The sequence below is a fragment of the Dipodomys ordii genome, unplaced genomic scaffold (genome assembly GCF_000151885.1).
Source record: "Dipodomys ordii isolate 6190 unplaced genomic scaffold, Dord_2.0 Scaffold3, whole genome shotgun sequence".
In the NCBI taxonomy this organism is placed as follows: domain Eukaryota; kingdom Metazoa; phylum Chordata; class Mammalia; order Rodentia; family Heteromyidae; genus Dipodomys; species Dipodomys ordii.
In genome coordinates this window covers 2432925-2448997 of record NW_012267219.1, presented here as the reverse complement: position 1 = coordinate 2448997, position 16073 = coordinate 2432925, and the positions used below count along the sequence as shown (strand labels likewise).

At 54.4% G+C, this 16073-nt stretch overlaps 2 protein-coding genes across 2 annotated transcripts; one reads left to right on the top strand and one right to left on the bottom strand.

Annotated features, from left to right (window-relative positions):
* The first annotated feature begins 5495 nt into the window (after positions 1-5495).
* Ndufa4l2 (NADH dehydrogenase (ubiquinone) 1 alpha subcomplex, 4-like 2) lies at positions 5496-7653 on the top strand. Its single transcript, XM_013022130.1, has 4 exons — positions 5496-5573; positions 5902-5990; positions 6782-6842; positions 6968-7653. The coding sequence occupies exons 1-4, from the start codon at positions 5517-5519 to the stop codon at positions 7022-7024; spliced, it is 264 nt and encodes an 87-aa protein (XP_012877584.1). The 5' UTR covers positions 5496-5516; the 3' UTR covers positions 7025-7653.
* Positions 7654-7659: 6 nt separating this feature from the next.
* Shmt2 (serine hydroxymethyltransferase 2 (mitochondrial)) lies at positions 7660-13213 on the bottom strand. Its single transcript, XM_013022116.1, has 12 exons — positions 13108-13213; positions 11947-12144; positions 11426-11505; positions 11060-11260; positions 10722-10803; positions 10489-10611; positions 10227-10366; positions 9756-9921; positions 8920-9019; positions 8670-8825; positions 8476-8583; positions 7660-8343 (listed from the first exon to the last, which is right to left on the bottom strand). The coding sequence occupies exons 1-12, from the start codon at positions 13138-13140 to the stop codon at positions 8216-8218; spliced, it is 1515 nt and encodes a 504-aa protein (XP_012877570.1). The 5' UTR covers positions 13141-13213; the 3' UTR covers positions 7660-8215.
* Between the last annotated feature and the right edge of the window lie 2860 nt (positions 13214-16073).

Genomic DNA, 16073 nt, shown 5'->3' with positions numbered 1-16073 from the left:
GAGGCCCGGGACGCCCCCCCCCCACTTCCATACAGAAGGCTGAGGTATTGGGGGGGGGGAATACACAAGACTCGCGCAGAACCAGTTTGGGTTCTTGTTCCCTTTGCCCTTGACTCTTCTGGACGCTTGGGGGTGCGGGGTCATAGAGGAAGACTCGCGCAGCCCCCCTTTATCACGGCCGGATGGGAATGGGAACAGATCATAGGCATACACACTCCAATCACACACAAGTCAACCTTTTGCCCCCATCTCTCCCCGGGATTTCGCTACCAGAGTGAGAGGAGGAACGGCCAGGGCTCAGATCGCCTGTATTCACCCCGCAGTCGGAGGGACTCAAAACCCGAGCCCCGAGATCGTCGAGAGCCCCCTCAATGCTGAAGCAAAACCAATTTACTGGCTCATTGGGCGGCGATGCTGGCGTGGGGGTGTCGAAGAGCAGAGAGAGCGGCTGTTCTCCCCTACATACTCGCGGGGCGCCTCCCCCCCTCGCCTTACCGAGCCGGCAGCTGTCCCTAATTAGAGCGGCGGTTTAATTGGATTTATCAGCAGTTAATAGGAAATTAAGCAAAGGGCCCGAGAGAAGGGGGGCGGGAGGAGTGGAAAGACGGGTTGTGCTGAGCTTCAAGGAGAGGTGCTGGGGTACCAGAGCTGGGGAAATGTTACATCAGTGTCACGACTGAGCCCTAAGGCCACGCCCTTCCCCTTAGTACTCCCCCTGCGATTGAGCCCTGGCGGGTGGGACCAGGAGCAAGTCCTGAGAGAGGGCAGCGACCCTGTCTGAGCTCCCAGCACCACCCACTCCCCCAAGCAGCCGCCTGGGTGATGGATGACGATGCTATATGCTGCAAAGGTCATAAGTCTGGGCCAAGGAGCAGACTGAATTGAAAATAGGAGGAAGGCCGAGGTACTGGAGTCCAGGACACAATTTGCATCTCACCCCTCTCCACTGCTCACTCTATTTGTGTGTTGGGTGTGTGTTTACTGAGTTTCTTTATGGGGGGGGGGCTTGCATGCAGAGCCTCTCCGTCCCTCCCTCCCTGACCTCCCTTCTCTCAGTCTTTGTCTCTGTCTCTCTCTCTCCCGTCTGTCTTCCTTAGCTTTTTTACTCAAGGCTGGTACTTGACCACTTGAGCCACACTTCCACTCATTTAAAAAATAAAAACGGGCCTTGAAATCAGAAGATTGGGGACCATGGGAGATGAAATAGCATAGTGACCCTCTCTTCAACCCTCATCTCAGCCTTGCTGGGGATCCTGGGAATCTTCTAGTACTGCTGCCAGTGTCACCCATGGTATCTCCCCCACCCCCAACTCCCATCAACTGCTCAAGTTGGGAGCAGCAGGTCTTCCATTGTGCAGGAATATGCTATATGCCCCTGTACAGAGATGGCATAAGGTCTGCACCACCTGCAGCTTGGAGGGCCAAGGGAAGGTAGCTTGCCGGCAGTCAAGCCCAGCCCACTGTCCTCTGATCCACAGCCCCAGGGCCTCCTGTCACCACTACCTCATTATACAGTTAATCTAAGATAGGCCAACAAAGTCTGCTCTGGGGGACCCTGGTGACCTCTCTGCCCCACTCCACAGTGCAGAGCACAGATACCAGTTCCCGCGTGTGCGTGGTTCTGCATGTGCAAGGTTCTAAGTGGGTGTGGTGGTGCAGGGTCTCTCCCTCGTTCCTTCCCCCCTCTCCTAATTATGAGCACCTATACCCCTTACGTGTGTGCAGTATGTTTGTCTGTGTCCTGCAAATATGTCTGAACCCCAGGTGTTTGGGCATATCTCAATTGTGTGCACAAGCTATGAATGTGTAGTGTTGGGTCTGTGCACCTCCCTCTTGTGATTTCTGTCTGTTTAAACCCCAGGGTGTGTAGGTGTCTGAGTGCTTGTTCATATATGTATTTGCGAGTCTACGTGTCAGTGCCTTCTTTATGCCTGAGTGTGCCACCCCAGCCCACCCCCGCCCCGCAGGCGGACATCTCTGTGCTTCTGTGTCTCCAAGACTGACTGAGAGCAAAAATCAGGAAGAGCGACTTGTGAGTGTGTTGCTCTGGCTTCTGCTGCAGGTGTGTGTGTGTGTGTGTGTGTGTGTGTCGGTGACAGTGCGTGGGCGTGTGCCTGGGTGTGAGCCGCCGCGGCAGTGTGTACCCGAATGACAGTGTGATGCACGCGCGCATGTGTGCGCGCACTCGAGCACCCGAGACCGTCTGATTAAGTCTCCCGCCCCCTCTCCTTCCTCTCCCTATTTCTATTCCTCTCTCCTCTCCCGGCCGGCTCAGCTCCGCCGTCCGCATCATCTCCATCCATTATTGAAGAAACAGCCGCGTCCGCTCCAATCACATCAACACCCCCGCCCCCTCCCGGGTCTGCTCGCCCCGTGGCCCCTCTGGGTGCTCGGGAGGGGAGATGCCCGGGCGTAGCTGAGCGCCGGGCGGCAGCCGGCTCGTGACCTCGTGCCCCGGACTGGGCCAGGCACTAGGACGCCGGGGTCCCTTGCGGAGACCGCTTTGCATAAACAGATGGCGCGGGCGTCTTTGTCTCGCTCGGCTCGGCTCGGCTCGCTCGCTGGCTTGCTTGCTCGCTCGCTGCCCGGCTTCTAGCTCCGCTTCTGTCTGGCTGATGCAATCATGATCATCTCAGAGCCTCGGGACCAGCGCCCTTAATAGTGGCAGCGGGGGGTGTGGGGGGGGGAGTTAGGAGCCCTGAGACTCTTGAACAGATGCTGGGCACGGTGGCTTCCTTTGGGGGAACCCCCACCAGGCCCCACGGCTGCAGAGGGAAGATACAAGTAGAGATGAGGTTACAGGAAGGTGGAGACGACCAAGAGGTGGACCCTGAGCAGTGCCCTGAGGTGTCCTGGGCTCACCCACTGGACCGCTGAGCAGCCCCCTCCCCCTCCAGGGGCAGCAAGCCAGATAATGGGACCAGAGCTGAGGAATGGGGACAAAGGAGAATGGAAAATCTTTGCAAAGAAAGATACACGGTGAGACAGAGAGAGGGAAGGAGAGACAGACAAGAGAAACAAATGCAGGACAAAGCCAGAATATAAGGAAAGGAAACACAGAAAGAGAGCAAGAGAGAGGGGGTAGAGAGAGCGAGAGCGAGAGAGAGAGAGCGCGCGCTTTAAAAGACAGCCTGATGAAAAGGGCAAAAGAAGGGCAATTAGGGGCTCCGGACAGGCCAAGCCAGAGATGGAGGGCAGTGCAGGGAAAGGCCTGAGCCTGGGGTGCTGCCTTAAGCAGCCAAAGCGGTACCTTCCGGTTTCCCTCTCTACCCTTAGGCCCCACCTCTCACCCCAGGAGTGGAGGCTGGGAGACCTACTGGTATGGTGGAGTGACCTATACACTTCCAGGCACGGATTTACTTTCCCACAGGGGGAGCTCGAGGTCTCCCTGGCCCCCTGAGAGCCTGAAGCCGCTAGGCCTCCAGGGGGCGCCCGCACCCACGGCCTCCGCGCCCCCCCTCCCCCCGCGTCCGCGCCCCCCCCCCCAACCCGCTAGTTCCGGCGAGCCCAGCTGCATTTGACTTGCTGCGCCGCCAGCTTGCGGATTAGAATCCGGATGAGGTTTGGTGTTGAAGAGTTTAGTCCCAGCGGGACTACCCCGGGCTTCGCCTAATCCTCGGCTAAAGAGCGGTCCCGCTCTCGGCTGGGCCAGCCGGGCCCGGGTTGCGGGGAAAGTGCAGGGAGGAAGGGGGTGAGGGGAGATCTGGGATCCAAGCTCCGTCCCAGCTCGGTCCCAGAGACTACAATCTACCCAGAAGTGGAAATCAACGAAGGGAGCCGGACCTCGAAATAGGCTCACAAAGACGGGAGACTAGAAGCAGGTGCAGGATCAAGCAATAATGCAATAGTGGGGCTTGGAGAGGGGCATAGAGGGCCCCAAAGGCAGATGAGACAGCGATAGTCCTAGAAGAAAGAAAGAACCGGACGGAGGCTGTGGGTCACACGTTAGGCCCAGGCCACCAAAACGCAGGAGAAGAGGCGCACGGAGGGTGGACGGGCAGGCGAGGAGCCCAGAGCAAAGGGACACGGTGCAGGCCGGCCCTTCCGACGTCCTGTCTCCCCAGCTGTCCCACGCAGCGCCAGATGTGCAGCCCAGCTGGGCGGCCGCTGGAGCTCCAGCTCCTAGATTGATTTTTTTTTAAGTCCCAGAGACTTGGAGGGCTGAGGACACCTCCTCCCTAGCCAGACCCTGAAGGTGCCGACGCTGGGGGGGATGGTGGAGGGGGGGTTGCTCAGCTCGAGGCTCTGACATCCATCAGTTCCCCCTCTCCCCCCTCCCTATCCCACATCGCAGCGAGTCTCTGTCTCTTTGTTCTCGCGGTGTCTCTGACACTTTATCTCATTATCCGCCGGAGGGAGGCGGAGAGCCCGGGACCCCGCAGCCTAATTACAGCCGCGCCTGTCAGCGCAGGGGGCGGGGGAGGTATCAGTTTTCGAAAAAGGGAGGGGCTTCACAGGATGTGTCCTACCCCTGCCAATACCCCGAGGGGCCCAATGGGCGGTGGGGTGCACGGCTCACCCGATAACACCCTTCCCCCCACCCCCCGCCAAGGGGCAGGCTCCAGAAGGTTCAAGAAGTGGGGGTGGGGGGGGCGGGTATTCAACAGGATTCGGCTGCAGAGGCGATCAGGGAGGTGGAGGTTAGCTATGGGAATGGAAAGAAGCAAATGAGGCTCTCTGCTCCTAGGTCCCCCAAACCCCAGTTCCCCCAAGGACGGGGAGGGGGGGCCTGGGAGCCTTCCCACCCCAGCAGCACAGCAGACACCAGAATTGGCTGAGGAAAGAAGCAATCTCCATGCTCGACAGTTATGTCTTGTTCTTTTCTACTTCACCATCGTTTCTATCTTTGTTTCCCTCACTCCTTTCCTTTCCTTTACTCCTAGGACCTGGGTAGAGGGGATGGCTTTCTTAGGGTGGGAGGCTCCACCTCCACTTCTACCTCAGATCTCAAAGCGTCTCAAGTTCTCAAATGCTTCCACTGGTGTCTAATATCCTAAGCTGGGATTCACATATCTCCAGCCCCAACCACTATTCTAGGCCAACCACAGTTGGAAATGTCCATCTTACATCACATGGTGGAAGGAGCAGAACCAGGGAGTTCAGAACCTGCTAGCTCCGGAGAGGCCCCATGGGAAGTGCAGCAGATGCCCTTACCAGTCCCTGAAAAGCCCGAATTGGATGCAAGTGATGCTTGCCTGCCCCAGACCTGGCTCCCCCTTCAATCCATTTCTAGATGACTTTGAGGTCTCTCCCTCAGACACTCATCGTTTCCCATGGGATGGAGTGCCTGCCTCTGGAGGAGTTGAGGAACATAAACTTCTTGGCTTTCCAATCCCCCTCCTACTTTGGACCTAGAATTGTGGGAAGAAGCAAACTGGGTCGGGTGGGGTGAGTCTGGAGGAGCTGTTGGGCTGGGCAGGGCTGGGCTAGGCTGACCCCTCCCCGGTGGGGGGCGGGACCCCAGGAGAAGGGATAGGACAGATCTGCAGGAGAGGGTCAGACACTGGAAAGGCAAGATGGCAGGAACCAGTTTAGGGGCTCGCTTCTATCGGCAGATCAAAAGACATCCAGGGGTGAGTTGAACCCTCAGATTCTAACTCCTCTCTTGCTGCCCCACTCCTCAAATTCCCGAGTCCTGAGCAAAGCTCAGTTCTCCCACTCCTCACCTAGCACCTTGGTTCTTGCTATCTGTCACTGTTCTAGGAATGCACTTTGGACAGTATTGCCATAGGGCAAGGGAGATTATGTGGGAAACTGTAGTTGTAGGCTCCAGGATACCTCTCACAGAACGGAGGGGTGCATTAGACCTTGGGTGGGGGAAGGACGGGCGGGCAGAAAAACTTGAAATGGCAAGTGGGTATTGTAAGGAGGGTACTGACATGCCCTTGGTCTTCCCTACAGCTTATCCCGATGATCGGCTTCATTGGCCTGGGCATGGGCAGTGCTGCACTCTACTTGCTGCGACTGGCTCTGCGCAGTCCAGATGTCTGGTAAAGACTGGGCTTGGGATACAATCAAGGGTGGAATAGACCTCTTAGGAATAAATGGTGGGGATAGGTGTCCTAGTAGGGGTCATCAGACCCCATGTCTCCTCCTGCTATCTCATCTGGCCTGTTGAGTCTGGAGCTGGTTCCTGATCTGGACAACCCACTTCAGCCCACCTGGCCCATTCCTTGGTGGCTTGGTGGGTTCAGGGCTAGGAATCCCTGTAGCTCCCAGCCTGGTTGCCATAGCGACACAGCTCTGCAGGCTGCCTCGGGCTTTTGGGTACCTCTATCTGCACCCAGAAGCAGCCTGGGATGCAGGAGCTACAAAGAGGGCCTTGGGGTTTGGGGTAGCACTGAGACTTCTTGCTGGAAGCAGCAGGGATGGGAGGGGGGAATTCTTTGATAAGCAAAAAGCATACCTCTGAACCTACCACATTGTTTGAATTTGAACCAGCAACCTGTCTCTCAGATCTCTGCCAGTCCCACAACTCACTGAGGGGTTCACTTAGGGTGTCAGGGAACGGGTGAGCGTCCCCAGGCAAGGCTGTCATTCCGTCATTAGGCCCCACGCTGACAAGGATGACAAGCTTCTTGTCTAGCTTGTCAGTACCTGCTAACATGCCCCTCCTCTGTCAATCTCTGGGATATGGGCCCTCTGGCACGGGAGACCAGGGGTGGGGGTGGGAGGCGGTCCGAGGGTGGGAAGCAGAGACCCTGGCTGGACCTCAGAGTTCATTTCAGAGTCAGTCTTGGCTCCCAGAGGGAAGACATTAATCCTCCTCTACCCTCCACAGCTGGGACCGAAAGAACAACCCAGAGCCCTGGAACCGCTTGAGTCCCAATGACCAATACAAGGTACCACCTGGTGGATCTAGGATGTTCCCATCCACTCCCCTCCTGATCCCTGGCTCTCCCCTGCCCGCCCACAGTGAGAGCAAAGGAAGGCATGGGTCCTCATGCAAACCTCCTTTCCCTCTTAGTTCCTTGCAGTTTCCACTGACTACAAGAAGCTGAAGAAGGACCGGCCAGACTTCTAAGCCAGGCTGGGCTGTTCCATGTAAACCACCAAGTCGTTTCTTATTGCATTCTCTGCCCAGACCCCACAGCATCAATCCAGCCACCCTTCCCAGCCAGCTTCTGCTTACATAGGCCAGATTCCCACGCAGAGGGGGGGCAGCTCCACCCCCACCCTTCTCCCGGGCTCTCAGCGGAAGCACCTCTGACCTGTGGCTCCAGTCCCATGTGGGGGAAGGGAAGGGTGGTCAAGAAGACAGACAGCAGCTGGGGTAGACCCAAAAGGCTCAAGCCAGCCCTTCTGCCTTCTTACCAGAACCTTGCAGGGTGTGGCACAGGGATACGTGTTGAGCGTGACCAACGTGTGCCAACAGCAAGCGGGCCTCAGAGTGCCAAGAGACGTGGCAGGCCTCACGTTAACTCAAGCTCTGGAAACCGCCTAGGGGCGGTGCTGCCCAGGCTCGACTGGGCTCATCCTGACAGCCCAGTCTGTCCAGGATGGGGCACCTCTGCCAGGCACCCTCCCCTGTCCAAGCCTGCTACTGCCTGCCAGTGACACCTCCCGCCTCGCACCCGGGCCTCCCCCCATGCTACTCCCTACCCCTCCCCTCCCATGCTCCCCATATGTCCCTGGGGATCAAACAGAAGCAGCCGTGGGCAAAATACAATTTCATTTAACAAATTGAATTTGCTGCGCCTGCTAATCACGTCTGGTGTCGGCTCTGATCAGAGACAGAGAGAGGCGGCTGCAGCCCCGGGGGTCCTTGTGGTGGTGGTGGGAGGAAAAGAGAAATACACACACACACGTTGAGGAGTCAAATCACCAGCTAGCCCAGGGGACCCCTCCCAGAGTAATAGAAATGGGGGGGGGAGGTTAGCATTTTATTAGATAAAAACAGGAAGGAGGGTACCTAACCCCCTACCCCATTCTCCGGCTCAGCAGGGTAACTCTTCCTTGGCGAGAAAGAATAAGAGTGCCTAAAACTGAGAAAAAGGCAGAAGGATAGGACAGAAAGCTGATGTCCTTCTAAAGTCCAGTTAGAAAACAAAACAGCTACAAATTCTGGGAAGAGGGACTATACCTGGATCTAAGTGAGAGGCCTTCACCCCCCCACACCAAAAAATAGAAAGGCAAATGCTGTCCCTTTGCCCTGGCCCAGGTAGGCAGGAAGGAAAATGACTTCCCATCTGTGGCTCTTGATTCCCAGGTGCTTTCAGTGTTCGTCAAAACCAGGCATGGGGAAAGCCCTGGCAAACTGCTCCACCTGTTGCCTGAGCTTGGCCAGACGCTGACTTGTTTCTGGGTCCTTGAGCAGGAAAGATTTGAAATCCTGGAGCTTGGCTAAAAAGAGGTGAGGAAAGAAAGAACAATAAAAACTGGTCAGAACTCTAGGCAGATCACCCAGTGAACACCCAGCATAGGGAGTGGACAGTGGGTGGACCGTGGTGGGAGAGATCTTCCTAACTCACTCACCGGTCTTGCTCTTCACCTCCAAGCCAATCTTGACCCCTTCATCGATAAAGTCCACAACTCTCCGAAAGTCATCCTCACGGAACTGCCGAGAAGTCAAGGCTGGGGCCCCTAGGGCAGAGGCAAATGACAGGATTAGCATGGCCAAGGTCATGGGGCAGCCACAGTGTGGGAACCTCCTCAAACGCAGGTCTCACCAAGCCGCAGGCCCCCAGGGGTAATGGCACTTCTGTCTCCAGGACATGTGTTCTTGTTGGCAGTGATGGATATAAGCTCCAGTACCCGCTCAGCACGAGCTCCATCTAGGCCCTTGGGCCGAAGGTCTACCAGCACCAGGTGGTTGTCAGTGCCACCTAATTGGGGAGCAGAAGGGTCAGTAATGAGGAAATAATAGGCTCTGAACCTTTGCCTGTGTGTGGAAAAGCAATCACCCACCCCCTGGCTCACCAGACACCAGTGAGTAGCCTCGCTTTAGCAGGGCATCAGCCATGGCTCGAGCATTCTTTAACACCTGCAGGGAGTACTCCCGGAACATGGGGGTGCAGACCTGGAGATGAGACAGCAGCACTTGCGATCTCAAGCCTGGTATACACCCTGCTGTGTCTCAACTGCCCCTGACACCCAGCATGGTTCCACGATCCCAGCCTGGATACTTCCCGTTCACTTTCCTTCAATCAACCTTAGTTAACAAGGTATAAAATAGAAAGTCTCTGGACCAGGCTGGGTGCTGGTGACTACACTGTAATCCTAGCTATTCAAGAGGCTAAAATCTGAGGATTGTAATTCAAAGCCAGCCTGGGCAGGGAAAATCCATGAGACTCTTATCTCCAGTTTAACCACCAAAGAGCCACAAGTGGGGCTGGGAATGTGTCCTAGTGGTAGAGTGCTTGCCCTAGCATGCACGAAGCCCCAGGTTCAATTCCTCAGTACCATATATACAGAAAAAGCCAGAGCTTCAAGGCTTCAGCCTTGAGCTGAAGAGCTCAGGGACCACATCCAGCCCAGGCCTAGGCCCACGCCGAGTTCAAGCCCTATGACCAACTGAAAAAAAAACCACAAGAGGTGCTGTGGCTTGCCTTAGCAAAGGACAGTGCTTAGGCTCTGAGTTCAAGTCCCAGGACAGGAAGGAAGGAAGCAGGAAAGGAAGTAAGGGAGGAAGGGAGGAAGGAAGGAAGGAAGGAAGGAAAAGAAAGAAAAGAAAAAAGGAAGCAAGCATGCATGAGAGAGCAAGTCAGCTTCTGGGCCAACGTCCCACCCCCCTTCACAAGGGCAGACTCTCCAACCTGCTTAAGGGCCACAGCTACTGCAGCAATGGCGTGATTGTGAGGTCCCCCCTGCAGGGATGGGAACACAGCAAAATTGATTCGGTCCTCAAATGTGTAAGGGATCTCCCGGCCAGTCTTGGGGTCCACAGTCTGTACTCCCTTCCGATAGAAGATGAGTCCTGACCTGTGTGAAAGGTGGGTAGTGAGAATCTAAGCTAAAAATATAGGACCAGGAATACAAAAACAGGAAGAGCTCTCGGGATCTTTCAGTTGTGCGTGATGCACTGGATTCCAATCCCTCACTCCACTCCCAAATCCCCGGCCAAGGAATGGCTACCATGGGCGAGAGAAAGAGGACTGTCACAGTCTGAGTAGAAGCTTTTAGTCTGCAGGTGGGGATGAACTTCTCTCAAATCCAGCCCAACAATGTGCCCAAGAATAGGACAGGAAAGTGGAGAATGGCAGGGCCTGACCTCAGGGGAACCTTACCTGGCCCCTCGAAGAGTCTTGTGAGTGGTGGTGGTGACAATGTCAGCATACTTGAAAGGTGAAGGGATCACCTTGGCAGCCACTAAGCCACTGATGTGGGCCATATCTGCCAGGAGGTATGCCTTGACCTCATCACACACCTGGATGGATGTAGTTATAGGCCTCAGCTAGGGAAAATCCCAGACATGCATAACCCAAGGCTGCCCTCCCCCCCCCCCCACACACACCCCAGGAAGGTCCAGGACTACAGTCTCCCACCAACCTCTCTCATTCTGGCGTAGTCAATGAGGCGAGCATAGGCACTGGTACCAGCTATAATAAGTCGAGGTCGGAAAAGCCGAGCAGTCAACGCCAGCTGATCATAGTCAATGAGGCCAGTTTGGGGCTGGGCAGACAGACAAACAGCTAAAGCCCTAAGATGGCAGATTCTATGGGCTATCCAGGAAAGGAACACCCTGGACTAAGCAGCCACCTCCCAGGTCTAAGAGTACTTACATTGAGCTTATAGGGCATAGACTCGAAGAAGATGGATGTGATAGAGATCCGCTTGACATCAGACATATAGCCATGGGTGAGACTATGAAGGAAGAAGAAGGCCCCAGAGTGAAATAACCCACACTGACCATGCACTTCCTGCCCAGCTGCACTGGTCTCTGTCTCCTAGAACAATGGCCCTAGTTTGCCCTGCTCTCATTGCTCTGTTCATTCTGTGGTGGTCACATCTAAAAAGTGCATGGTCCATCTGCATGCAACATGGCAGGTACCCAATAAATAACTCCTTCCTCATGTCATTACTGTCCACCACACCCAACATCCATCCCATTCATACTTACTGGCCCCCGTCGGGCAGGTCCAGCCCCATAATCCGGTCATGAGGCCGCAAAAGGGCTGTATAGGCAGCTAGATTAGCAGGGGACCCTGAATAGGGCTGGACATTCACTCCCCATTGTGCAGGATCCAAGTCAAAGGCTTCCAAGGCCCGGCGCTGGCATAACAGTTCGATTTTATCCACTACCTCTGCTCCTCCATAGTATCTGCCATGGAGAAGAGCACATAAGAGCACAAAGGAAGGGGTCCCAACCAGTGGCACAGGACTGGGATGGCCACTGCTCCATGAACACTGGTATGGTACAGGAAGCTACCACCGCTGGGAGCACCATCCCTGATGTTGCCCTCCAGCCCTCTGGTCTAGCCCTCACCTCTTGCCAGGATAACCCTCCGAGTACTTGTTGTTCAGACAGGACCCCAGGGCCTCCAGCACAGCTCGGCTGCAGAAGTTCTGGGGTGGTGGGGGGGTAATGTCAGAAGTCATTGAGTCCCCTCTCCTGGAACCCCACAGCCCCACCCTTCCAGAGCTCACAGGCTGCAGTTGGGGGTGGGGGAGGAAGCCAAGCTGCACAAAAAGCTCTGTTTCCTCTCAGCTGCCATGATGGGAATTCCTAGAAATGCCACCAGTGCACTAAGACCTGTGTGTCCAGGCTCCTCTTTCTTCTTGGGAGGGAGGGAGAGAGGGAGGGAAGAGATGACACTTTAGGGACCCTGGAAGTTTCCTAACCCCATAAACTGAACTGGTCTTGCCTTCACAGGACAGAACAATAGTTCTACAGGGCATAGGCCCTGCAGGAATGTCTTGAAGGTGAAAGGGAAATGTGGAGCAATACCACATGACTTCTTACTTCCTGTAACCCATGCTGGCTCACGCCTTGCCCCCAGGTCTCACCTCTGAAGCAATGAGCTCCAGGCCACGACACTGCCTGTCCTTTTCCCCCTGCAGTAGCTCCCACATTTCAGGATCACTGTCTGACAGACGCTCCTGCCCTGTCCAGCCTCCAGTTGTTTCCCGGGTCTGAGTCTGGGCTGCTTCGATGTGCTGAGCCCGAGTTGCCATCTGTACCAGCCGACCACATCTCTGCACAGGCTAGAGCGGCAGAAAAGGCCAAAGTCAAATAGAAATTGTCCAGAGAAAGTCTCCCATTTACCCTCAGCCATGCTTATGGACAGGGCCCTCTGGCCTGTGTCTGGTCAGCCTGTTCCAGTTAACCCCACCCCACGTCCACCTTTCAAAGGCATTGCTAAAGCCAAGGTTGAGATCAATGTCCAAGGGGTAAGTTCTGAATTGCTCCACTCACCTTGGCTCAGAATCTCCTCTGCCCCTCCTCATCTGCTCCCCCCCCCTCAGGCTTGTCTTCCAGAAGCCCCACATCTCCCAAATTCAGGGGAGATGCTGAGATTTCAGACCAGCCCTGCAATGCTACCCCCCCCCCAAAAAAAAAGTGACTCTGGAAAGGGCCTTCATAAACAGCTAGCCCAGGAGATTATGGTGATAAACCATACACAGCACAGGAAATGGAGCTTCAGCAGTCCCCAGGAAGGTGTCCGGCATAGAGATGGGGAAGGCAGGGAAGCCAAAACCCATATCCTGTACCCTCCCTCCCCCATAGCCCTGCCACCCTTTTAGCCCACACTGCCATTGGACCCCTGCCAGAGCAAAGCAGGGAGGCTCGGTTACACTATCTGCATGTCTCAGAGATGGCGGGAAAAGCTCAACTTGAGAGTGGAAGCCGGGAAGCCGGCTCCTTCTCCACGCCCTGCCAACACAGGGTCCACTAGGCATCTGGCTTGGTCCTGTCCCCTAATGCCACGTGAAATGGGCGGTCACGAGGCTCTGGGGCGTCTGATGGCCAGAGCTGGGGCCCCAGTTCACCCCCCCATGTGCACTTAGGAGTCCGAGGGGTCCCCTAGTTACCCATCAGCATCCTGAGACACCTGAGCACGTGCAGTGAAAGACGTAGGAGAGCCCCAGAGTTTGTAAATGGGAACTATAAAGATAGGAAGAGGAACTTTCCACTGTTCATCCAACCTCCGGAACCTGTATTCTTACCCGAGCCGCCCAAAGCAAAGAGAAGGGCAGCATCGCTACCCGAGATCACAAGAGGTCCGGCCACCAACTCCAGATCCGAGAAGCAACGGGACGGAAGCGCACCAATCCCAGATCGCATGCGCGAGAAGAACGCCACGAGACGCTCCCGACTAGAGGAGGGACCTGCGCATGCGCAGTGAGGCCCCTTGATGGCCTCCCGGGAATGGTAGTTTTCTTCTGCCTCTTTTCTGCATCTGTAGCCAAGGTTAGAGAACCTTCTCTGAAAGAAAAGAGATCTAGGATTCCTCTATCCTGAAGGTTTTCAGGTTTTCTTTTTCCTGTCAGTTGTCCCCAGATAAGCTTATATTGAGCAGCAATAGACTAATATTATTAGCTTCCCAGGGAGATACTGCGATTCTCATACAAGATAGAAGGCTACAGTGGCTCATCTCAGTAATCCTAGTTCCTCAGGAGGCTGAGATCTGGAGGATCTTTATCTCAAGCCAGCCCAAACAGAAAAATCTGCAAATCTAAAATAACCAGAAAGAAGTAGGACTGGAGGTGTGACTCGTGTCAAGTGATAAAAAAACAAAAAACAAAAAAACAAAAACTGGTGGAGCAAATTCCAGGTCCTGAATTCAAACCACTATACTAAAAAACAAAAGAGAAAGAAAGAAAGAGAGAAGAGAAAAGAAAAAGAAAGCTATAGTCACTCTAGGACTACAGCAAATTAGTTTATTTGGGCTAATTTCCTCTGTGGGGTGTGTGTGTGTGTGTGTGTGTGTGTGTGTGTGCCAGTACTGGGGGTTGAACTCAGAGAGAAGGTTTTTTCCATTAGCCTTTTTGCTCAAGGTTGCCCCTTTAGCACACTTGAGCCACACCTCCACTTTAGGCTTTTTGCAGTCAATTGGAGATAAGAATCCCATGGATTTTTCTGCCTAGGTTGGCCTTGAACAGTGATTCTTAGATCTCAGACTCCTGTGTAGCTATGATTACAGACTTGAGCCTGGTTATTTTGTTCACTTGTAAAATCATAGTAAAAGACTTGTATTATGTTGGGGATTAAATGAGATCTTGCGTATGAACTTCTATAGGTTGTCCTCCTCTTTCTCCAGATCACAAACCTGCTTTCTCCAGGACCCTCTCTTCCTCAGCTGAGAGCAGTGAGGTACTCCTTCTCATGTTGCCTTTTGTTAGGAGTTATGGGGATCCTAGAAGTCTTTGAGTTCTCTCTATACCCCCAGGCTGTAGATACTTGGAACTGATCTTTCTTTTAGTCTTGCGACATCTTGGGTGAACTCTGAGGGAGAGACTCATTGACCCTCCCAGAAGATTTCCAAATAAAATCTTTGTAGAGATTCTAATCCAATGAATCTCAAAGTTACCCAATCAAACCTTGATGATTCTGATAGTGTTTTTTAGAACCATTGCAGTGCATTACGTAATTATTCATTTAACAGCTTATATAGAGCTCCTACTTCATGCCAGGCATGCCCTACAAGAAGTCCTAATTGATTGTTAGGACCTGAAGAGGTGAACAGGTGACAAAATTCAAAAGGCAAAGACACCTTCCTCTGCTCTTAGATGTCCCCATGGATAAGAAAGACAGAGGGGGGAGTTGGCCTTGGAGGAGGCAGGGCTATGAGACAGGAAGAGGAGGACCATCCATGGAAAGATACAGGTTCACATGCAACATCTCATTTAACCCCCATTGCCTGTGTTTTATCAGATTGGGGAGTGCTGGAAATCCCCACACATGCATGCTATGCTATTGTGGTTTTACAAGTGATGAAACTGAGGCCCAAATAAGCTTACTTGTTCATTCCAGTAATTCCCACCCAGCTCTCGTACTAGGCCTTAGAAGTCCCTCCTCAGCTTCGTCTTCTTTCCCACTCTCACTTCAGCTTTTCTCGTGTGTTTCCAGCAATAGACCCTAGGCCAGGGGACTTTGGCATTCTTGTTTTTCCCATTTCTAATCCAGAACCATTCCCATCACTCTCTTCCCTTCACTTGATCCTGTTATTTATTCCAACACGGCCAGCCAGCGGATATTTATGTTTTGCTCACCGACTTTTCACTCCCAGGCATGTCTGAGGCAGACCCATCTCTGACTCAGGGTCAGGCTAGAGGCAGTGGGCAAGCCCCTGGGGAGTATTACCCTCTCCCACTGGGCACCTAGCTAGACCTGGGACTCCAAGGGAAGAAGGCTGGCTGAAGGGGAGGCATCTCTCTGTGCCTCAGCTTGTCGGCAACCCCCTCCCTAGCCCCAGTCAGGGGGTCCCAAGGGGAGGGGGGCTGCTGAGCTGAGAACTGTTAATGAAGCCGCAGCCAATTAACGCCCGGGCCAGGGTTGGGGGCGGATAAAATTAGCAGCCAAGGCTGCAGGAGGGAGCTGGAGGCGGGGTGGAGAGGGTGGGCAGCTGGCTGAAGGGGGCTGTTTGCCAGCGGCTAACAGCAGTGATGCCCCCCCCTCCAAACAGACACCGGTCCCCTCCCCCACCCTCGTATCCCAATCCTCCCTCCCTCCCTCATCCGTCTGCAAACTCAGCGCCCACGAAATTAGGAAGGAAAAGGAAGATCGATGACTCCAGATGCTGCAAACACCGTTCCCCTTCCCTCCCAACCAGCCGCCTTCCTCCAGCCCCACGGAGCTTAGCAGGTTGTCAGCGCTCTGCCTACGCTGTCACTGCATTTTCATCCCATTCAAGGACTTATACCTCCTTCCTCAAGTGGACCCAGAGAGACCACTGGAAGTCCCTGCTCAGGTCTAATTTTATTTTCCGTTGGCTCTCCTCAGAGTGAGGCTCAGCACTCTTGGATCCCATGTTGCACAGCTTTCAAGGTGCTGGTTCTGTCAGTCTCTGCCTCAGTTTCCCTGCAAACCAGCAGGCCTGGCCCTGCTTCTACCAGACAGAAGCCCACACCTGCCCCCCTCTTTGCTACAAAGGTCTCACACAGACGCATATTGGATTTCACTTTATTTTGTT